This window comes from Xiphophorus couchianus, chromosome 3 (genome assembly GCF_001444195.1).
Source record: "Xiphophorus couchianus chromosome 3, X_couchianus-1.0, whole genome shotgun sequence".
NCBI classification, from domain to species: domain Eukaryota; kingdom Metazoa; phylum Chordata; class Actinopteri; order Cyprinodontiformes; family Poeciliidae; genus Xiphophorus; species Xiphophorus couchianus.
The window spans coordinates 17,983,152-18,006,592 of record NC_040230.1 but is presented as its reverse complement, the minus strand read 5'-3'; the positions used below and the strand labels follow the sequence as shown (position 1 = coordinate 18,006,592).

At 35.9% G+C, this 23,441-nt stretch overlaps 1 protein-coding gene across 1 annotated transcript in view; it reads right to left on the bottom strand.

Annotated features, from left to right (window-relative positions):
- LOC114141781 (dynein heavy chain 11, axonemal) overlaps nucleotides 1-9,440 on the bottom strand; it is a 44,285-nt gene extending 34,845 nt beyond the window's left edge. The window contains exons 1-24 of the mRNA XM_028012593.1: nucleotides 9,066-9,440; nucleotides 8,816-8,962; nucleotides 7,860-8,053; nucleotides 7,598-7,787; nucleotides 7,418-7,517; nucleotides 7,089-7,300; nucleotides 6,776-6,997; nucleotides 6,508-6,675; nucleotides 6,242-6,358; nucleotides 6,016-6,153; nucleotides 5,806-5,921; nucleotides 5,532-5,727; nucleotides 5,198-5,302; nucleotides 4,150-4,545; nucleotides 3,617-3,949; nucleotides 2,496-2,750; nucleotides 2,247-2,416; nucleotides 1,936-2,158; nucleotides 1,726-1,842; nucleotides 1,381-1,467; nucleotides 1,131-1,289; nucleotides 827-910; nucleotides 540-698; nucleotides 325-447 (exon numbers count right to left, since the gene is read on the bottom strand). Of these exons, the coding sequence (XP_027868394.1) occupies nucleotides 325-447; nucleotides 540-698; nucleotides 827-910; nucleotides 1,131-1,289; nucleotides 1,381-1,467; nucleotides 1,726-1,842; nucleotides 1,936-2,158; nucleotides 2,247-2,416; nucleotides 2,496-2,750; nucleotides 3,617-3,949; nucleotides 4,150-4,545; nucleotides 5,198-5,302; nucleotides 5,532-5,727; nucleotides 5,806-5,921; nucleotides 6,016-6,153; nucleotides 6,242-6,358; nucleotides 6,508-6,675; nucleotides 6,776-6,997; nucleotides 7,089-7,300; nucleotides 7,418-7,517; nucleotides 7,598-7,787; nucleotides 7,860-8,053; nucleotides 8,816-8,962; nucleotides 9,066-9,287 (4,233 nt within the window). The 5' untranslated portion in view covers nucleotides 9,288-9,440. The remainder of the gene's footprint in view (nucleotides 1-324; nucleotides 448-539; nucleotides 699-826; nucleotides 911-1,130; nucleotides 1,290-1,380; nucleotides 1,468-1,725; nucleotides 1,843-1,935; nucleotides 2,159-2,246; nucleotides 2,417-2,495; nucleotides 2,751-3,616; nucleotides 3,950-4,149; nucleotides 4,546-5,197; nucleotides 5,303-5,531; nucleotides 5,728-5,805; nucleotides 5,922-6,015; nucleotides 6,154-6,241; nucleotides 6,359-6,507; nucleotides 6,676-6,775; nucleotides 6,998-7,088; nucleotides 7,301-7,417; nucleotides 7,518-7,597; nucleotides 7,788-7,859; nucleotides 8,054-8,815; nucleotides 8,963-9,065) is intronic.
- Between the last annotated feature and the right edge of the window lie 14,001 nt (nucleotides 9,441-23,441).

Below are 23,441 nucleotides of genomic sequence, written 5' to 3'. Positions count from 1 at the left end.
TTGTTCAGTAATTATGTCCTTACCAAAGGGTGTCACAACCTAGTAGTGCAGCTTAGGTTCGGGGTGTTCATAGATTGCAAAAAGTTCAGATCTTTGACTTTATGACTAGTCAGTCACTGGTTAAGTAGAAATTGTCTGATTTCAGTTAGCAGCAGATTTCTCAATCAGTGTATTTCTATTATACACTGATCTATGGCAAATAGGACTAAAAATATTTGAAACCTTTGGTAGTGTTATGTATTTGCATCTTCATTTTGATATTTACTTAAGGGTTACAGATGTACCAATTTCAGGTATTCAATTTAAAATAAATGAGAAAAAAACCTTTTCGATAGCCAATTCTTTGACTGCCTTATCCACTATAATGCTGACTTCATCTTCAAATAAATGAAGCTGCAGAGCCAAAAGATTCTCCAAGGTGGTTGTGTCAGATACAGTGAAGTCAACCTGTTCAGAAAGAAATACATTGATTCAAAGCCCAAGGTTTCCATCATGTAAGACAAAATGTAGCACAACTCCGGTAGTCTGTATTTACAGACCTTTGTTGTTCTAATCAGCTGCATCCAGTGGCGCTCTCGTATTGCTTGGCTCTGTAGTTGAGTCACAACACGCAATGATGTCAACAACATTTTTACATACAGGTCTAATCCCACATACACATCCCAAAAGTGTGCGTCTTTGTCAAGCTTCCGTATGTCCTACAGAAGCAGAAGTTGGATAAACATAATTAGTTATTATGGACATCTGTTGCAAATGGTAATGATGCGTAACTGTAAAACTGCAGGAGAGATAAGGTGGTGTGATATAGCACTGCAGGTAACCTTACCCTGGCAAAGCTCCTCAGTTCTGCATCCATCTGCTCCACGTTTATCTGCTTCCATTTGGTCTTTGTCCAGTTTTCAACAGTGCTCTGTAAAGATAATACAATCACACAAAAAGTTAGCAGAATGAAGGTCTTTAATGGTGGCAGTTAAAGGTTAGAGGTTATTCAGAGATTCAAAGACTGCCTCGTAAAGGGCAGACCAGTCAAGTCATTTAGGTGCTAGAATATTCTGATGATGTAATACATCTTTTGGCTGCATTTACAGGTTCTTCTGAAAAATGACATTTCAGAAAGAAGAATAACTTGCCTGCACATATATCACAATGTCCCATAGTTCTTTCAGGACAGTGATTTCCTGTCGACAGAGCTTGATGTCTCTGTAGTCGGGAATAGTTACATCAAACAGATTTGTGGACTCTTGTAGCTCTACTACTTCCCTCTCCATATCTCGGATGGCTTTTTCTGACTGAACAATACAGAAGGACAGTTAGTCAAAATATCCTGTATAATAAAACAACAATCTCTATCCCACAGGGGCACTGTAGGTTAATACTTACTTTCTCCAGACTAGAATAGGGATTCAGTGTAGTGTAACTGAAGGGTGCGTTTGCTTTGAATCGCTCCCTGAATTTGGCTTGTTTTACCTGAAAATAAGTAGTGATTTTCAAGAACAGCACTGTGGTATACTTTTTTTCAAACATTTACTTTCACATTTTACTTATTTTGCTTCTCTGAAGGTGAACTCATATAAACTTGATGTTAAGAACCCTGAACAAAACTCCACATTTCCACAATTTCATATTACTAACACAGGACTTTAAGAAAAAAATCAAGAATTGAATATTAATATAATTTACAGGATTTTTGTAACAACATGTGGATGCTATAAAATGATTTGTCACCTCAAAATCCATGCATCTTGTTCTCAAAACTATCACTTCTGCACTTTGCATGGGAGCAACTTCATTCTTCACTTTTAAGGCCAGTTTTTTTACCTCACTCCATTTTTCTGGGAGTTCCTGTGAAATAGCAGACTGAATTTAAATTACCTCATACAGAACACTGATTTCTTCATTAAAATAAATAAATTAAATAATAAAATAGGTGCCAACCTCCATTTGAGTGTAGAAAACTTCAGGTATTGTCACACCATAGCGTTCTAGGAGGAGTATTGTGCTTCTAAGAGGTTCAAACATCATATCTATGGCACTTTGTCTGTCTCTGACAGCAAACAGGTGGGTCATAACATCAATAAAACCTTGGTGGTCTCTTTTGACAGCAGGACTGTTCAACCCCTTGACAGCTACTTGGAGAAATGTCTGCAGCTCTTCAAGACTGTGTGGAAAAACTTGCACACTTAAAACAATTGATGTTATGATTTGACTTGACTTGAAGTGAAGAAATATGGAGAAATGAATGTTACCTGTTCATCAAATATGTCAAGAGATGCTCTTTAAAAAGCCAGCTCCACATTTTAATTGTGTTTAGAAGACTGACTTTAAAGAACCTGCAGTCCACTCGAAGCCACCCATCAAAGACTCTAAAGTCTTCAAGTTGATGCACTTCAGCGTGCAGTTTCTCATAATAATCAATCTGTGAAATGAAAACGAACAACAAATAGCACACAAACCCTCCATATTGTGAAAAAACATAAATACTGGAATGTGTTTACCTGTTCTCTGAAGTTCTCGGTTGTAGGGGGAGAGTCAGGGAGCACATCTGCTCCACAGGCCTCCAGCTCGTCTATTGAAAGACCACGACCAAATCTGAGAAACTGCCTGAGGAACTCTGCTCTATCATCCTGCCATAGGTGGGTGTAGCAATCAAAACATTTCTGGTAATTTTCCATTTTCCTAAGAACACTCTCCACTTTAGCCATGATTTTCTGCCTCAGATTTGATAAATCTGGCATGTCATCCATGATATCCTGCAAGAGTTATGACACACAAAAAAAATCATCAAAAGCAAGTACTAGAACTATGGCAGATTAGTTTTATTGTATTTTAGAAAATTTACTAATTTCCCTGAAAGAAGGTTAAGGCTTAAGAATATACCCTTTATAAACATATTTACAATTAACAAAACACATTTCTCTATATAAATTCTTCATAGTCTTATACAGCATTCACACTAATTTATTTCAAGCTGACAATAGGATTTGCACAAACAATTTTTGCCAATTTTAATTCTGAGTCTTATCTACAGTGCTATTTTACATATATATGCATGCAAGCATCACCTGCATTAATGCTAAATTCATTTTGGCCTCTTAGGGGTAAATTTGAACCATTCTTTAGGAATGAATGATTATTATAACTTCAGTTAATTTCAAATACAAGAAGTATGAATTCATTGTGGAACAAGGATCAAAATGATATAACAATAGTCTTGAGTAATAAACATGGTTTTTAAAATTGTTCCACAAATTTCCAAAAGGTTTGAGATCAGCATCCTTCAAGGTGATTATTGTTAGTCTGTTTTGTCCACCCCAAAACCAGTTTAAACATGTTTGGGATCATTGTCCTGCTATGGAACACTGAATTTGGTTAACTTTTCAACCATTTTGTTATTTATTTGTAGTGAAATAACTTTAAAAAATACTCCATTTACAATACAACAGCCGGTTTTTCATTGCACCTGTACTGCTGGCAGGGAAACACACCCCCAGCATGATGCCAACATCACCATGAATATTAATTGGTGCAGAGTTTGAGTTACTTTAGATCCACCTAATATTCTTTCAGTTAGAATACAATGTGCAACACGTAAATATTTAAACCTTGAGCAGAGTACCTGATAGGTCTCCATGCTAAGATGACCAGCAACCCTCTGAATATACATAGAAGACTTGAATATGTCTCCAATCAGTCCTTCCACCAGTTCATAGAGACCATCTCCTGCATCTCGGTCAACTGAAGGATTAAAACCTAAAACTGAACCATTCAGCAATAACTGGGCTTCAAACAGAGGAGGCTGAGATGGCCAAATTTCCATATTGTCCACAAAGAACTGAAGAGAGTGGTTGATGTAGCAGAAGAGCCCTTCGACTAGCAACTCGTCCATATATTCCAGGTAGGACCTCCATCCTTCTGAAGCAGGATCAGCATGAAAAAGGACCATATTCTCCTTGTGAAATATAAGATAAATAGAATTTTAGCAAGACATTTTACTTTCGACTCAAAAGTAAAATGATTAACAGAGGATACACATTAGTTTAAATGTGCTTTAATTAAAGACCGCTCCACAACTTGTTTTTTGTGGAACCTTGATAATGCTTGGCTGTTTTTGTCTCCACTTGCAGTATAAAAAACTGAAACCCCACACACCTGTATCAGCTGATGAATGAATTCCCCATCCCTCTTCATGGAGTTGTACTTCCTGCTTACATAGTCCATTTTGCTCTCCAGTTGGATAAGGGAGCCTTTCTTGTTGTCCTTTCTGCAGAACATGGCCTTCTTGCTCCAATCCTTTATAATTGATTGAATTGTATCAGAGTTTTCCTTGGCTCTACCGACTCGATATGCAAGGTCTTGGACCAGGTGCTTTGTGCTTTGAATGAAGCTCCAGCAATCCTGATCCTGCCATGTGAGGCTGGTCTCTGCTTTTGCTAGCTGCAAGTCTATGGAGACCAGCTCAGCTCTGATGAGAGGAAGTTCCACCTCCAACGCGGTCATTTTTAGCTTGTTGTAACATTGTACCACTAGCTGTAAACTGTTGAGATACTTAAACACAATAGAAAAGACGTGCCGTTGTTAGGATGTATAGAGGACCTTGCAAAAATACGAATGTTTTTAAACCTTTTTTTCCACATTTTATGAAAGTACAAAGTAGAAAATGATTGTAAAGAGGAGGGCAAAGAAAACTGTTTTCTATTTTTTTATGGATAAAAAAAACAAAACTCAATCAAAAAAATGGGATGTGCATTTGAATAATAATTCTGCTTGATTACAAATGTTCTTTAAAAATGTTTGTGGTATTCACTGACCAGGTGTGCTTGCATAAAAATAAATTACACAATGTTGGACTCTATTAAATTAAAGAGACAATTTGTTGCTCTGGACTTTGTGTACAGTTATTACTATATGCACGCTAAAAACAAATCTTTATTTGTAAAACCTTTTAAAAACCATATATCACTGCAGTTCGACTTTACAGTTATATATGAGTCGATCAATCACATCAAAATGATCTAAATAAAATACATTGACGTTTATGGCCTAATTGTGTCAAAACATAAATATTTTTGAAACATGAAAATGAGCATGAGTACTTTGTGCAAGACAGTAAACATCTAATAAGTATGACAAATTGCTTGTTATTTAACTCAATAAAGCATGCCATGTGTAAGGAAGTGGAATGCATGTTTCATTTCACCTTTGTGAAAATGTCACGCTTGTCGAAAACAGTTATTGCCGCTGTAGGAACGGTTTTCTCACTGAGTGTGTGGATGTACTTGACATCTTTCAAAATTTCAGCAAGCTGAGGAGAGATAATTACAAAAAATACAGAAGATAATGATTTTATAAAATATTAAGATACAATGTCCATGTGAGATTAGCACCTCAAGAAGATATTCACAATGAAATGTCCTCCTAAAACTATCAAACTGATTTTAAACAGTTTAAGGGGACCATCAGTTCATGATATTTTAAGAAACAGACATTTTATTGTCTCGTATCAAGTCTTACAGGGATCTTATGCCATTTACCTTTGGATTGAAGTTGACCGAGATCAGTCCAGATGTGGGATTTCTTGAAATCAGAGTCTGGTTGAGGTTGATCAGGCAAGTCTGTTCCAAACCATTACACCAGTCACTGTAAATGTCCTCTTCATACTGGTCCAAGAGACTCACCATGTCCCGGTGAGTGCTGTACACATTCAGCATCTCCACATGTTGTGCAGACCTAGAATGATTATATAAAAGACAATGTCTTGTCTATTTCAACAACAGTATAAAGGTTTATTGTCATATTTTTACTTACATATTAAACAATAATCTGAATTGTTCCCATGGTGTTTCAATGCGTTCTTTGAGCATTTTTGCCCACTTTAAAACTCCAGATGTGTGCGCCATATTCTTCATCGTACCACTGTCAACCTGTTAAAAAAAAAAGGAGAAAGAAAAAACTAAAACAGTTTTATGTCATGTTAAATTTAGAATGCTAATGAATTTTTTGAGGGGAAAAAATTACCGGATTGAGCTGAGATTTAATCATAAATTTACAATTCTCTAGCTCTTCTTTGAAATGCTGCTGAAGTAGAATAAAGGATGGACGAAACAACTGTCGGATTTGACTTCTTTCCAGAAAGGGTGCAATAATTGTTAGCATCTAAAAAGAAATGCCATTGTCTTGTTTAATTATTTTAATTCAATAGCCACTTAACAATCATGTGTTTAAACAATAAACAAAAACATACTTTTAAAGCTGATTCCAGTCCGGTGCAATCCTTGAAAGCCAAACAAAGCAAGTTGGCAAGGCGAAGTTCAAAGTCTGCAATTCGTCTTTTGAAAGTGTTACAATCGTCTTCAAAAGCCTTACATCAATAAATAGAACAAAAGGTCAATGAGAAAGAAAACAGAATAAATTTATGAACTACAACAGTTTTTATGCACTGTTCTTATTTTTGTACTGTTTGGATTTACTTAAATCAATTCCAGCAAAAATAAATAGACTTTTTTTTACCTGCGAGGTGAGGTCAAGTGGATTGTATTTACTGTACTTTAATGCCTGGCAGTGGTTGGTGAACTCATTGTGTATCTTGGCTACTTGCTCACCGTAGAACCTTCCTCTAATTCCACCAAGCTCTAGCTTCTCCATCATTTGAAATTCCAACATAGTTTCAAACAAGTTCTACAAAGAAACAGTTTGAAAGTTAGAAAATTCATAGCAAAATATGAAAACTGAAATCAAAACTTAAAAAGAAAAGGAAAAAAAATATGCATCCTCTTACCTCCAGCTGAAGAATGCGATTCATGAATTGGTTGTAACGTGAAAAAGCCATGGCAGACGGGAAATCCCAAGGCGGATATCTTTTTTGCCTGGCTAGCTTCTCCTTCTGGGCCTGGTAACTCTCTCTGACACATTGGAGAGCTTTGACTACCTTCTTTATCATTAGCAGACTTTCCTCTGTATCCTCTCTGTGTAGCAGATCATCAGGGAGGTATGCAGAAGCCTATAATGAGAAAGTTTACATATATTAATGTACACACAAGCAAAACCAGCAGGAAAAATCTCATGGTTTGAGTTTTTCAGAAGACTGATACCTGTTCAATGAACAGATTGCAGAGTTCCTGGAGTAACACCACGATGCGAGCCGGTCTCTGATAATACTGGCAGTTGGTCCAGATGAGGAATAGTGTATGAAAAACTGCAGGGGTGCATTTCTCCATATCAATAAATCCATTATTTTTCAGCTGAGACAACTGTGCATCTAGTGGCCGTAGATACAGGTCAACATCCTGGGCTTCTTCAAGGGCTTTTCGTTTTGATTTTGGAGAAGAATAAACAATCATTTTAACAAAAAAAGAATGAATGTTACATGTTTTTGTGATTAAACTAAAATGGCCTTAAAAACATACCAGATACAACTTACCATTAGACACATTTCCTATTAGAGTGTTGATAGCTGGAAGGTAGCTGCTGTCCATCACCTCCAACACTTTCGCCATAATTTCAACACTGGAACTCTGTAGCTGTTAGTAGAAGTTCCAAACACTTAAATAGGAGCTGCATGAAATTGTATTTTAGCCAATAGTAGGACACATAATCATACCTGATGATGAATACCCTCAAGATTGCTCTTTCTGAAAGCCCAAAACCTGATTTCTACATCAGGCTCAGGGTTGCAGCCTGTCTGTAGGAGGTCTGATGAGTCCTGCTTTAAGATTTTCTGAATCAAACTGCTCCACATGATAACCTGGGTCTCAATGGTATGAGCCAAAGTCCTGTCGTAGTTTTCATACCTTTGAGTGGAAAATAAAAATTACTTGAGACCAGGATTACACTAGAGACTCAGAATATTAGTGTGTCCTTACATTTTAAATGTGTTGTAGGATTTTTCCATCCAGCCCGTTGCTGTTGGAATAGGGAGGACAGTTTTTCCTAAAACCTGCCCTTGTACAACGGATGTCATACTGCACATGCTCTCTACATGTCGACTGATGTCCTCAGAAATCAAAGTTGGCCACATGGGATGATTTTTGCCATTGGTCAGTATTGGGCCACATACCTTGTGTAAAATCACAGAGTCCAGAAAAAATGTTAGGAACTCTATTTAGTTCATGCAAAGATAGTCGTAACACTTCATTTATTATATATTTTATCACAAATGTTAATGTGTTTTAAAAGGCTTTTATGTGATAGACCAACAAAAGTGATGAATGACAGGCTTTTAATGTTCTTGCAAATAAAAATATGAAAATACTGCTTTATATTTATATTGAAACCTCTTTATGTCAAAATAAAATTCAGTAAAACCAATTGCTCTAACTCCTAACTCCAAGTAGTACATGGAGTTCATTTATATGTCATCTAATCTCAGGACAAGTACAATGGTTATTTGAAGTCTTCAGAGATTTGCAAGGAAACACTGGAGAACAAGAAGCATCCCCAAGGCCAACGAAGACACAAGCAGGGTCCTCTCAAATCCCAGAACTAAATTGAATTGAGAGTTCAAGACTTGGGGACTTATGTGTACACTTTCCAACAAAACTTAGTAAGCTTGAGCTAGGGAGAAGAATTTAACAAAAATCTAAAACTCCAAATATGTAAATATCCTGGACTACTTTGTATTGATTTATCATATACAATTTTAATATATCACAGTTTGAGGACTGCAGAGTGGCAAAATGTTTAAAAGTACATGAGGTTTGAATACTTTTCCAAGGCAATATTTATATACAACTCAAAATAAGAGCCAGCTTTATTTGCCAAGTTTGTGGACAAGTGACACGCATTCTTTTGGTTATTGAATCACAAACAGAGTAATCACCTGTTGTATAGCACCTGATAGCTGCAGCAGAGGCGATGAAGACAGGAGACCAAAATTCAGAAGCCTCCTGCAGTTCTCAGTGTCAATAGGAGCAGGTCTCTTCTTGAGAATGTAAATTTGTCTACTTTGAGCAGCAACAGGTAGGACCTGCATATGAAATAAAAGTGAGACTTAGAGGAAAACGCTGTCATAAAAGTTGTTTTTTTTGTTTTTTTTTAAACAAGCACTGAAGATTGCAGGTCAGCCTTACCTCATTTGAAGCAAGCACACAGCGTTTGTTGGTTGATGAGAAATATAGGATTGTCTGTTTCTGGAAGAAGTCCTGGAGCAGTGCTTGAAACTCTCCGCCCGCAGCACTCTGCTCCCATGTTTTTCTCAGCAGCTGCAAAAGAAAACACACTTTCTCCCCGACGAACTTAACTCTGACGTCTTCAAGAAAAGATGGCACAATTAGACTTTCTTCGTCTGACATGTCGCGTCCCCGATCATAACAAGCTGAACTCTTGCTCGCCCCACACCTCCTGACAATGTATCTAGAAAATCAAGGCGTTTGCGGCAGTTTCTGGACAGTAATTTAAGCGACTCAGCGTCCGAAAGAAAACTCTAAGTTGCTGCCATTACGTAGAAAAATGGCACGACCTCTTACGTCGGTTTAGCATTGTGTTGCCTAGCAACGCACACTATCTGCAATCACAGCCAGCTATTCGGCTGAATAGATAGAAACAGATAGAAACGTATGTGTTTTATTTATTTGTGTCCGTGTAAATAGCAATCTGCCCGCAGTAACAATGCAGACAAATCTACATTCGTCGGTTATTTCTAAATAATAAATCAGTTTATAGTAAAAGACTGAACTGAATCTGTGTATCAAAGGGCCATTTGTTATATTTTCCAAGCACATGGTCCCATTTTAAAGCACCATCAAGTAATGTTACCTTTAACAAATTGTTATTGAAAAGTGACAAAAACAATAGGCATTTAAACTGTGAATTTGGTTCTTCACAAAAGATACCAGAAAACATGTGTAACTGGGTCTATATTGTTGTATATTTTCACAAAATGTTTTCTTTAATTTATTTGCCCTCTTATACTTGTCTGTCTTTGTGTTCCTCTGTGTCTGCTATGAGGGGTTTGGTCCTCCAGCTTCGCCCTACTTTCTTCTTCTTTTGTTCAGGGTCCTCCAGCACCATTATAAATGTTAAGTTATTTCCTCTTCCCTTTTGTTAATCGTTCCACTGGGAAGAGGCAAGTTTTATAATCTATTGTAATCCTTTCACTTATATTGTCCAAATGTTTATTTTTTTTCTTCTGTATTAATGTTAGGTTAATATTTTCATTCGAGTTGCTATTATGCATTTATAAGATTTGATGAATGCTAACATTATGATTTTGTATAGATCGGGTTGGAGAACTGGAGCACATGCTACGTGCTAATGCTAATATCTCCCGATTGACAGGCTGAATAAACGGAGTCCGCCTCCAAACCCAGACTCGGTGTTTTTATGGTTTGTCCTATAAACACACAACGCAGAAGTCAACCGGTCACACATGCAAGTATGCAATAATTCATGACAAAATCACATTTTATCCGCAACAAATGTTCATAGACGGTTTGCCTTAAAAGCTCACATTAAGACACTACCAGTCAACAACTTAGGTCATTATTTACAAGCTTTTTGACTAAAGCTTTTTGAGAAAAAGTTATAAGTTTAAAACTTTTTTTTTATACTTTTCTTTTAAAAGCACAAGTTAGAAAATTGTGCAGTAATTTGTCATCAGAACCTCTGAAACAATACTAGGCTATGTATAAATACCATTCAATGAAATTACAATATTAAGTCTTATTTTTTTAGAGAATGACATTTTTGCCTATTGTAAAATAGCCCAAACTGAGTCATATTTAAACCTTGTTATTGTAGCTTTTGCTGAATTTCCTCTCCAACCTCAAGTTACTTGTAGGTACAAGTTTTTGTACCTACATGCAACTAACAGGTTTTTTTGCATGTCACCAGCATAAGCTATGAAAAATCAAAGGACAAAATATAAACAGGGACATTCTCAAAATATATAAATAAAATAAGGGTGTTGTGGCAAAACATTCAGGAAGATAAGAAATCAAGAAAGCTTGAATCAACCATTATAAACATAAAACAATACAATGTGACCTCAGATTTTGCAGCATGAGAAGAGTTTGCATTTTCTTTCTTTTTTTTTCTTTGCTTGTAAATTACAGTATTTCAGAACATCAAATAAATTTAAGATAAATCAAAGACAACACAAAATACAGTTTCTAAATGTTGTTTATTATGAAGGGAAGAAAAAAAATCCAAACCTACTTGGTCTTGTGTGGAAAAGAGATCATAACAATGCAGTCAAGCTTCTTATTCAAATTGGTAAAAGTCTTCTAAAAGGTAGGTCAATGGCATGGACCTACCTTAGATGAACTTAACTAGACTTTGTTTAGCAAATTAAATTTGTGCTTAGGGCATATACCTTAGTTGGCTCTATGTAATTTCAAACTATATAAATCTAGAATACTCAGTAAAAAAAATTCAGTAGTATTGTGCTTTCAAATGCACACCCTATTTTTAAGTTTTCTGTTGCATTTGGGAGAGAGAAAGCACTTTATACCTCCATAAATATATAACAAAGAGGAGAGGTAGATGAAACAAGCCACCAAAACATGTATTAAATACTTGACATATTTAGCAATTGAAGCAAAACAAATTTAGTTTTGAACAAAATCAAGCACAATCACCAACTTAAAAATGTAGTACATCCTTATCCTTTATTGGTTTCATTCTGTTTGGGAAAAACTAGCTTGTACATATAGGACATTTTTCAGTGTGGGTTGACTACCTGCAGGGGGCGCCGCTTTCTCTTTTCACAGATTTTTAGGAGACATGAACAAATAGCATGAAACCACAGCAATTTGTCACTTGTGCTTTTATAGATAGATAGATAGATAGATAGATAGATAGATAGATAGATAGATAGATAGATAGATAGATAGATAGATAGATAGATAGATAGATAGATAGATAGATAGATAGATAGATAGATAGATAGATAGATAGATAGATAGATAGATAGATAGATAGATGTTATATAAAGAAAGTTGGCTGGTGATTGAGAGTGCTACATGCATCTATTGTTTGGTGAACTCCCGTCTATAAAATAATTGATCTCATTGACTAAATAATAACATCTTGTCACTTGTATTCCACCTGTGTTCTCCATGTGTTGGTGGCAAATAATAGTGTACAAGTGGTGAATTGATGCCCATCCAGCAGCATAATGAATGTTAAAACCCACAGCACTGTGTTTTCAAAACTGAGAGTGGGATCTCTGCTGGCAAATCTTGCCAAATCCTCAGAGATAGGGCTAAAGCTCCTACAGGGTGTTATGTAAGCCCTGGAATTAACAAATTTGTTAGCCCACATACCCGAGGGCATCTGGTGATAGATACGGTGTCCTGAGGGAGACCTGAGGGAGCAACAGTGGAACAGCCGGTCGTTTATCTTGAAGGGCTTGTTTTTAAGAATTCCTCTGAGAAACAAAGGCTTTAAGGGCACTCATTACCTAACAACTGGTAGGTGTTACACCAGATGGCATTCATTAGTGTTAGATTCATTCTTATATTAAGTTTTTCAGTGTATTAAATTAATACAATTATTTAGCTACAGTAAATAAATTGAAAAACTCCTATATGTAACAACAAAACAAACAAACAAACAAACAAAAAAAAGAAACACGATAAATGATAGGATTTGGTTGAGGCCAGTTAGGAAGGAGTTCACTTAGGATGGCCTGGCCACTTGTGTTTAAGGGTTAGTTTATCCCATTTAATCAGCATCCTGAGAGACTGGCACTGCCCCCATGCCATAAAGCCCAGCGCTACTCTGGGTTCCTCAAAATGGAGGGAAGTCCCAGCAAACAATGTTACTGTCAATCAGCCTTAACCTGAGGTGGGTCCTTTATTCCCTATATAGTATACTTGTGTAATCATTCACTCCATAAATGCAAATTACTCTTGTTGGGACAAACACTAGGTAAGGATGCAAAGAGCAGTGTTTTTCTCTCTCTCTCTCTCTCTTTTTTTTTTTTTTTTTGCAAGGCATGTAGTGTGTATGATACTGTACCCAGATGTACCCAGAAATTGGGCTACAGCTACTCTTGTTAAGTCACCACTGAACCTGAGACTACATGAGAAGTATCTTATCTTGGTTGAGGAGAAAAGAGAAGAAACATTTTTTTTTCTATTCAGTTGTAAGTAAATGTTACACTTCATTTGAAGTCAAGGTCTCCGAGTCTGGAGGAAGAGTAGAGAAAGGCAGGATCCAAGTTGTTTGAGGTTCAGTGGGAAGATTTCACAATCACTGAAGATTTAGGAAGCCATGACATCTGCTGGTGTAAGTCCAAAAGTACCAAAAATTGGTTTATTTAAACGTGTTTGATTGCCAACAAATATCCCCTAAAAAGACTGTGGAGTATTGTGAAGAGGAAGATGATACACACCAACAATGCAGACGAGCTGAAAGCTGCTATTAAAGCAACCTGGACTTTCTTAGCACCTCAGTAGAGGATCCCAATCAAGTACTGAGTGCACACATTATGCAGTACATGGTTGTGCTTCTGTTTAGGTGGACATTTCTGTTTTAAAAATCCATTGACTTTGTCCAAAAGTCCAAAAATTAAAAAGAGTAAACACTTGCAACATTTCACTCTGGCTGGAAGAATCCATGTCATAAAATACATGTCAAACTTTTACATTTGAATTTGTTTGATGAATTAATTTTTTGATGATATTCTGATGTACAAAAAAAATGCAGTTGCACATGAAAATGACACCACAAATCTCACTTTAGTTGCAAAAACAAATTCCACTTGTCCCTGTAGGGAGGAAAAAAAACTCCTCTTGGTCTAGTTGTCTGTGCTGTTGAAAACACATTTTTCTAAAAACCCCTAACAAGATAATGAAGACACAAGAGATCGCTTCCTGCAATTTGCAGTAGCTCTTCCGCTTCGCTTAGACCATAATTTGTACCTGTTTGGATGGCACAAGGAGTCGGTGGTTTGGGGTTTGTAACAGGGAATGTCCCAAGGGGCTCTGTCAGCCCAGCACGATTATAAATGACAAAGCAAAGTGAGCCTCCTTGGCTGGGGCTTCCTCTGGGCCTTGAGCAGCATTTGCAAAGCGCGTGCCCTTTTTGATTTCCTAATCCCTGCACGGTAGGAGGAATGTTGGCTCTGTCCGTGAGGTATTCCGCTCACAAGTCGTGATTTATGCTCAACGGTAAGAGGAGCCCAGGTGTGGTGAAGCATCTGTAAAAACTTTTAATATGCACACCGCATGGTCCACAGCAGGGGCCTCGATCAAGGATTAGCCCCAGTCAGTAGTGTTGGTGGTGGTGGCTTTACTGATTTACCAGTCAGTAAATGATTAAATGATTAAAATACACCTGAGGCCTTACAGTCAGATGGGTATTTTACAGACATGCACATACTGTATATGAGAAATTCCACTGCAGAAGTAGTAAACAAGCAGCTCATTTTTATTTTGCAATAAAATTCTTGATAAGTGTCCTAACTACACATCATGCTCATTGTTTTTTAATTATTGCCTTGTTGGCTGATCAATTGCACAGTTTAATTTGAGGAGGTTGACGTTTCCTTGCACCACAGTAAATGTCTCAGCATAAGGACAAGAGTGTAATACAGTATAAAAATATAGTTCAACAAGAGATGCAATTTTATTTCTCTTTGTAATCATCACTTTGCTCTGCTTTATTTAATTTCGATTAAAATTTAGGAAATTCTTTTTTTGAAAAAGAATTGAAACTCAATTATTCATTTCATTATAAATGGTAAATAAGTGTCAAAAAGCCAGATTGTCTGGCTGGCAAGCTAATGGTCTAATGGGTGTGTGAATTCCTATTTCGGCTACACTTGTCCGACATATAAGTTAGAAATATAAACTTACAATTACTGCCAGTCTTCATACACACCAGGCTGCAGAAGTTCTCTGACAATGACTATAATCTTCCATTTCCCCCAATAGGGTCATAACACTGAAGAGGGAAACAGATGTAGCGCATCATTAAAAGTGATGACACTAATTATGCCATAACTTCCAATGAAAATGAAAAAAAAAAAATCCATTCAAAGATTTATTTGGATTCCTTCCTGCCAGTGAGGCAGATTTTGTCATGACATGACACAGACAACTTCATGTGCGCTAACAACCCTGCTGCCGATTTAATAACAGTGATCTGTGTTAATCACCCACCCTTCCCTTTCCGCTTTTCATATTTCTCCTGAGGGCTTTACTGTATGACTGCATGGACTTACCTGAATGCGTCCGCCTCATCTTCTAATGGCTGCTTTTGACTCCACCTCCTTACTTTTACTCTGAGGCTTGTTACCTTTAAGTTGTCTAAATGGTTCCTGGAAGTAGATTCACATTTCAACTCTACACTTTACCACAAATCCCCAAGGATGACTAGTTTTTTTTCCCAGCATTTTATTTTAATAAATGCACTTTACTAACAAAAACTGCAAACTGTATTATAATGACAACTAGATGAAATGTATTTCTCTCATACTCCAGCTATGGGAAGCAAAAACACAAATTATTTTTGTGCAAAATCACACAAATGAGAAACACGTGGGAAATACATTCTATATACATTCTATACATTCATCTTTGCTGACCTTTTCCTAACTGTACAAGAAAGGTTTTAAATACTTCTTTAAATTTTGATTCTTGCTCTTTCCCAATATTGCCACTAATCAAAAATATTGAATTCAGAAGCATTGCTCTATTAAGATTTACTTGTAAAATATGTAAAGATTTAAAAACTGAAATGCATTTGTGTTTTTAAAAGTGTTTTCAACATAGTGTGTACCATTAACACCAATGTTGTTTATATCCCTGACAGATTAAAGGATATAATTCTTATCAATCAACCAAGAAGTTTGTTTTATAGTGCCAACTCATGTAAAATAGGTTTTGTCAAGTTATTCATATTCTTAGAATTATTTTCACCTATGGTAAAAATAATACTTTGCTCAATTGAAGACAAATCATTTTGACCACATAAACGTCAACAAAAAATTTTTTGTTCAATTGAGATTATTTTTGTCCTAAATATAGAATATCTTTGTGTTGATTTTTAATAAATTTAATTGTAAATATGTATTAGAAGTAGGAAGTCCAACAAAAAGTGCTTCTAATTGCCTTAATGCAATCTGAAATCATACGTTTGTGATAACTGTCAAGACGTAATTCTTAAGAAATTGCTAAAACCCTTTATTTCCTTGTTATTTAAGCTTGTTAAGCGGCTCTAGTTCACTAAACCAAAAAATTATTTTATTTCTGACTTTATGCCTTAAAATATACCTTCTCAGGGTTGCGTTGCAGATTCATTTAGTTCTTACTGTGCCATCCCCCTGTTCCCTCACTTTCCTTCCTCCTCCTTCTTCTTTCCCATGTCCATTAGACCTTGCAGACTAATCGAGCAGCACCAATTGCTCCCGTGGTGAGATCATTAAGTAAATTATTTTAAGATCAAACGGTCAGCAGCCACAATGAAGTCTTGTGTAATGGTAAAAGCCTCAGAAGCTTCCACCCACCCCTCTCTCAAATTAAAGCCCAGTAGGGAGAGCTCTGTACCTCTCAGGTGGATGCCCCCAACCATTAGGCCTTTTAGCTGCAGGCTAAGGTAGGACCCACTAATTGGTCCTTTGAACAAAACTAACCCACTGACAGGATTCGACTTGCATGCAGCTTAACAGTACAAAATTGTTCCTGGCCGAAGACAGCAGCCTTGGTCCGCAGTAATGGTCGACATACAGAGAGACAGCAAGACAGCAGCATGTAGGTAATAATATTTAATCTAGTAGACAAAGGAAGAATTTTTTTTTTTTTTTACAGTTTGGCTTTTTTATTTGCCTACAGTTCAAAGAAGAGAGACTGTTGTAAAAAAAATAATCATGTTTTTACTTGCAGTGGTTCCAGTTCTCTGCCAGTTTTTTTTTAAATTTATGGACAGATATGTAAACCATAACAAGACTTTCAATAAACATTTATTTTAGAGCCTCCTGCTTTGTAGGTTCTGAAATATTTTAGTGAAAGTTAAACAAAAGGCAGCAAAAAAACTAACTGACTATCCCAGCTAAGTATTAAAAAGTTAGGGTTAAAGGTTGAACATCCACTAAAGAAATAAAGAATTTTCTCTTGTAAAAACATATTGCTTTTTCAGTAGTGTCTGATTTGTCAAATATTGTCAAATAGTTGATGCTCTTGTACAAGCAAAGCAAATACATAGTAAGAATGAAGTTGCTGTGAGGTTATTTTGTTGTGAAACAAGTTCAAATCAGAGATATTCAAAGACTAATATGATAAAAAATTTATTTATATGATCAGGATTAAATATAACATTACTTTCTTACATTAAAATTAGTGGCTGTTCATACAAATATATTTGATGCCTGTGGCATGGCCCAACCCCATCCAAACTTTACAACCACTAACTAAATGATGAAAATCATTCTGCAAAAATAAACTTTAAAAAACAAACAAAATAGCAAAAATGTGAAACAGTCTTTAGGTAACTTATCAGAAACATTAAGAACTAAGTAATAAATCTTATATTAATTGTTATATATTGTTTACATGGATGACTCATGCTCTTCTCAATCTTCAGATGCATTCAATAAATCAAGATATTATTGAAAAGTTAATTTATTTCAGTAACATTATCATGAAGTGAAACACATTAGAGATTAGAGATTAATTAGACAAAAACTACTGTTTCAACATCTTTATTTAATGATTTTTATTTTCGAAATACTTTTGGGGATGTATCTTCTAATTTATTTAATTGTAAGTGGGTTAAGTGCAAATAAATTCTTCAAACTGTTATTTATTCTCCCCCCCACAAATAGAATTGTTTCATGTTTCTTTAAATATGTTTAAAACAATGTCTGTTCAGGTTAGAATAAATCATTTGAGATCTCACCAGTCTGTGTATGATTGTGAATTTGAAATTGTAAACATAAATTTGGTAAAGCTTCTTAGTAAAAAAACAAAAAACAGATTTTAAAGAAAACCAGTTGTGTTTTCTGGCAGTGCTTACATTGTGCACTCCACAGGGGGAGCGCCCTGCCTCAGTTTCTTAACATGCAAATGTCGACGCTAACACCCCACCTAATGTGCCGTGCTGCCTAAGGAAAAAAGCCATATCAAAAACAGCTACTTATTAAAATGTTATCATTATTGTTCAAGTGTAATCTGAAAGCCTTGTGTGACTTAATTTTTTTATTACGTATGTTTAAAAAAAATGACATCTGATCAGGAAACAAAGGAAGAAGTTAAAACCATTAGATACTTGAAAACTATGTGGGTGAAAAGGGGTCATTTAAATTGATGTGTATGTGATATACAGGCTGTAGAAAAAAACCCCATTAGAGAGCGATTATTCACAAAGTGTTGTCTCTGGATAAGACATTTGACAGTTTTGCTTTTAGAAGGTCAAAGTTTTCCTTCTCTTAACATAATTAGGAGCATGTACAGTATGTCCATGAAAAGATCACTTAATGTATACATGACACTGAAGTGCATCTGCTCATGTTGGCCTTTTCAAGTGACTTTGTTTGCTATAAGGTTATTTCACACAAAGGGTTATAAAGCTGTGGACAGGATTAAAGGTTTAATGCTCAATAAAACATTAACTCAGCAAGACTGAATAGTTTCATTTTTTTCCCCTCCCCACAGATAAAAAAGTGGTGAAAGTACAGTAACCAATGGTGTGGGAGATGGAAGCCAATGCAGCAAAGTGACTGTGAGAGTGATTTATCCACCTTTGACATGAAGCGTCACTATCATCAATCACTGGGTTTTAATTAGTGATGGCTCCCTTTTGTGGCTGAGAAATGTGCATGTAATTCAATTTGGGACCTACTGCTGGTTTGAGAACCCCACACAGATTCATTTTAAGTTTATACACTATTAGAGTGCTTCCTATTGACAGGCCACTCGATTCTTTGCATGACATGAATGAACAGCAGTGCAGTTAGGAACATCCTGCTTCTATCTTGATTTAAATTATAAGATAAACCAAAGATTTTCTATATGAATGACTGCAATTTCAAACTTCATGCTGAGACTTCATGCTTCATTTTTAAGTCTTATTTTATGTATGTTATGCACAACATACATTTAGAGTGATGCTTTCCTAGAAAGTGATCTCATTTTAGTTTATATCCACAATAAGCTTTCCATCCATCATTTAAATATGCTTTTCCTCTGATATACACTTCAGTAGGGATCTTAGCAGATAACAACTGATGCAAATAAATTAAAACAATAAGAGCTTTGAGAGTCAAGGATGTCAATAGAGATGTTAAAATATCAACAGCAGTTAGTTAGTCATCAAAAAAACACTTGAATGTCTTTTATCTGCCACATGGTAATGTGTGTCAGTGTAATCATGTTTATTTCACAGCAGTCATCCACTTCATTGCCAAATAAAAGGCTTCTTTAACATCTGAAGTATTGCTTTGTGTTGTGAAGTTGACGTCAACAATGCTACACCAAAAAGAACAAATATTATAAACTACAACTTTTTCTTATTTTCAACTGATTTAATGTTACACCATGACAGTGAAGTGAAAACAAGTGGATAGAACAAAGAAAAGACTAACATAAATATGTAATGGAGTTGAGTTAGTAATTTTGCTAAAAGACTACATTTTTATTAAATGACTATTTTAATTATTTTATAATTAATATAAATATCATCTTTTCAAGTTTCCAATCCATAGTGAAGTTTTCTTTTGTTACTTCTACATATATAATTTATGTAGTTTGAAATTGAAATACTTGAATATACTAACATGACAAACAGCTAAATTTCAAGGGTCAAAACGAGATTAACTTGAGTTATCAAGACAAAATGTGGAAAAAATATGAAAATTCTAGAAAATAGATCCACATTTCTGTATGCTCCTGCTGTCAGTATTTTTATATTCTTAAGGTCTCTTAACTTTTTTCTTACTACACCACCTATAGTGCTGTGTCTAAATACATGCTTACAGGCATCTTGGACTATATAGATCTGAAAATTCAAGCTTCTACACAGAGTATGGCAAAGTGGTCAAACCAAGGTTGACTGAATTGCTTAGAAAAAAAGCAGACAATCCTGCTGATGGAGGCCTTCAAGCTTCCCAATTAACCAGCATGTTGAGGTGAGTGAATCATCATTCGTGTAGTCTTAACTGTTATAACTTTGTATGATTTTGAAACACGGGACACATATACAATTATGTGACATTGTTGTCAAACAAATTTGTTAAATAATTCTGACTGAAACATTTTTAGGAAGAGGTGTATCCAGACTCTAGCATTCAGAATTGTTGCTCACTTGGTGTGCCTTTATTGCTTTTCTTTTCTTTTAATTTCTTTCATACATTAGGTTGAAAAAAAAAGAAGGTACCTCAATATGCAAAATACAATCAGATTATTTACTTTTATTATCAGGTCAATCCTTTGTAATGTCAGCCTTAAGGTGTTGCTGATCCCACAACCTGATTGTGTCTGTCCATGTTGAAATTTTCAGATTTAATGTTGTTTTTGTTTGTGCGGAGAATCAGCTCCTTTACCAATCAGTTTCTTTGATTCCTGTTTTCTGTTTAACTTTTAAAGGTGTTGATTGCATTCTGCTTTTCCAGCCCCCCTCTGTGGATTGCCTCTAACAGGTACCAAATCAGTGTCCCCAATTCAATGTGAGCTCATGCACCTCACAATCAAGCTGTCATTTAGTCTACGAAAATCTGGCCACGCCATTAACTGATGTGCAGAGAGGACAACATTCCAGAGTGCTTTCTGTGATTTTTTATTTTTTGAGTGTGCGTGGGTGTGGGTGTGTGTGTGTAAAACACTGGGATTTCACCCCCTTTTGCTGATTGACCCCAATCAGTCAGGAAGTGCCAGAATCACTTTTTCCCAAAGCATGGATAACCTGATGACTGATTAGGCTGGAAAACATAAAATTTGAACACTGCATAAATATTTATAATACCCCGATGCCTTAAAAAAAACACATGTATTTACCATGTGAAAAGAAATTAATATAATTAGCTGATTTCTATAAATAATTACAAGGTTCAAGTGCACTATTTTGCTGTTTGTAGTAATAGTTCTTAATATTGTGGATGGCAACTTCATTTAAACACTTCACATGTATTTGCTTGCAATTCTGGGTGCAGAACAGGTCTGACTAAGAGAGCACCACTGACGCCACCCTTGTGCCGTGCTGTCTGAGTCCAAAACAGGTTAAAACACCCCACCTCAACAGCTCCAGGCTTTTCCCAAGCAATAAACATATTTTAACACGATTGCAAAATTAATGCATCTTAATGCATTTTACATTTGGTGCAAAATCTGCATGTTTAATCACACATAGTGTTTCAATAAAATATTTGTGTCATGTTACAAATATTTTTGGATATTTAAGTCAGTGACAATGTCCAGAGGCAATGAGAGACAGGTACTTCCTATATCCTGTGGTTGATGGTGAGGGGCCCCCACCTGGGCTGTAATCACCTGAAGACTGATCACAAAGACCCAGAGTGAAGTGAATTCCGTCTGTCCGACTTCAAACGCAGGAGGATAGTAAATCACACAGGTAGACGACACTGGGCGGCCCACCGATCACTGGACTTCACTGCTTCTGCCCTAGAGGACACAGGAAACAAGTATTCCAACAATGTTACCTGACAACATGACAGACCCATTTCAGCAACAAAATGTTTTACGTGTCTGCCAGGGTGAGATTAGGTTCCTTAAACACAGTGGGAGTCACATTCTAATACCAAAGTTATCATGTGCTGCTTACTGTAAAACTTGCTGTGAACTAAGCATTTTAGTAGGATGGGAAGCAGAGTCTTCTGCACTCTATTCTTTGGAACCTGGCATAACACTTATGAACACTGTTTTTGACACAATGCTTACAATAGCGCAGGTTACCCTGACCTGTCTTTTCTCACTCACCTGTGTGCTTATATTTGCACACTATTTCTACTTTTTGCTGCCATTAACTTTGTTTTCTTTCTCTTTTTTTATTTCAGTAGAAAAATCACCTGGTCCAGTAGTTCTGTATTTACCTGGCTGTCATACAGAGTCCTTGATGAGGTTATTTTTGTGCTATTTTTGAGGTTGTTTTAGACTTTATGTGTCTGTCCAATAGAAACGTATTCTCTCAGAACTTCTGTATTTAGCTGTGTCGCTTTCCTAGATGGAGATATTGCTGCTATTTTCGGAGTTATTTTTTACCATAAAAGTACTTACGATTCCATGGTTCTGTGCTTAACTGTATCCAATTTCTTGTAGGAAGAATTGACAGACCTATTGCTGTCTGTAACTAGTTTTCTTCCCAACCTACTAGAATTCCTTGTTATATTGAGTTTGTCACTTTCATTGACAACCAACTGACTTAGCTTCTTTGTGTTTCTCTCTAATAGGAAGTACTGTCAGCTTAGTGGTTATGTGTTAAGCTGTCTTTTTTCTGAATAGTGCATTGATGTAGCAAATGCTGACATTACTTTTGTGTGGCTCGTATGGGTCTGTGCATTTTCTTCTCCCAAAGAATGTCAACATGGTTCGGTACTTCTGTGTTTACCTTTGTCTCTTTCCAAGGTGGAACTACTGACAGAGCTGTTGATGTCATTTACTGTATTTCCTTTCTCATAAAATATGCTCTTGACTCTTTTTCTGCATTTACTTTTCTATTTCCCAGACAGAGCCATTGTCTGAGCTATCACCACTTTTAACTTTGTGTAACCTCCTTCTTTTGACTAAGTAGTATGACTGGATTGGAGTAATTAGTATAATTACAAATGAATTATATACTCTAATTTTCAATGCAACTGGACATGAATTAGTTCTGATTATCTAGCAAAGTGCGTTGTGCTAGTGTTTATTGCACATTCACACTAAGAATTAATTGAATCTTTTAACCATATCATTCCAACAGTATCATTAGCTCAGTTTGAGTTGATAAAATCCACATTAAATCAGTTTCTAAGAAGCTCACCAGCAGTATTTTTAAAAAATAAATGTGTAGTTATTTTCATAACAGATTGCAATATTTTCAAGATCTATACAATGAAATTCAGAAGACTGATTATAGCATTTCCATTATTGATATATAAAACTAAATTTGAATGACAACCTTTTCAGTCTGGCTAATTTGTATGCAGAAAAAAAAATAATTCCTGTACATTCGATATCATACTTACAGTAAAGCAAACCCATTTGCTTTGAACTTTGGGACGCACACAAATTGACAAAAACAATGAAATACGCCAATGGTGCACAACATCTTTGCATGAATTTCATTAGTGAATTTAAAAAAATCAAGATAAGAGGTGCATAAGTATATTGGTTAGATGTCCGGCTCTTGAGAAATCTCATCTCTGTGTATATTATGTCAGAGCAAAATGAATCAGGAGCTCAACGCCAAGGTCAGTGTGATATTTCAAGGCTTCTACTTTACATGGCTGCATAGCAAATGAAGGCCTTCAATCAAATAAGATTGGGTGGATGGACAGTAGGTGCACCAAC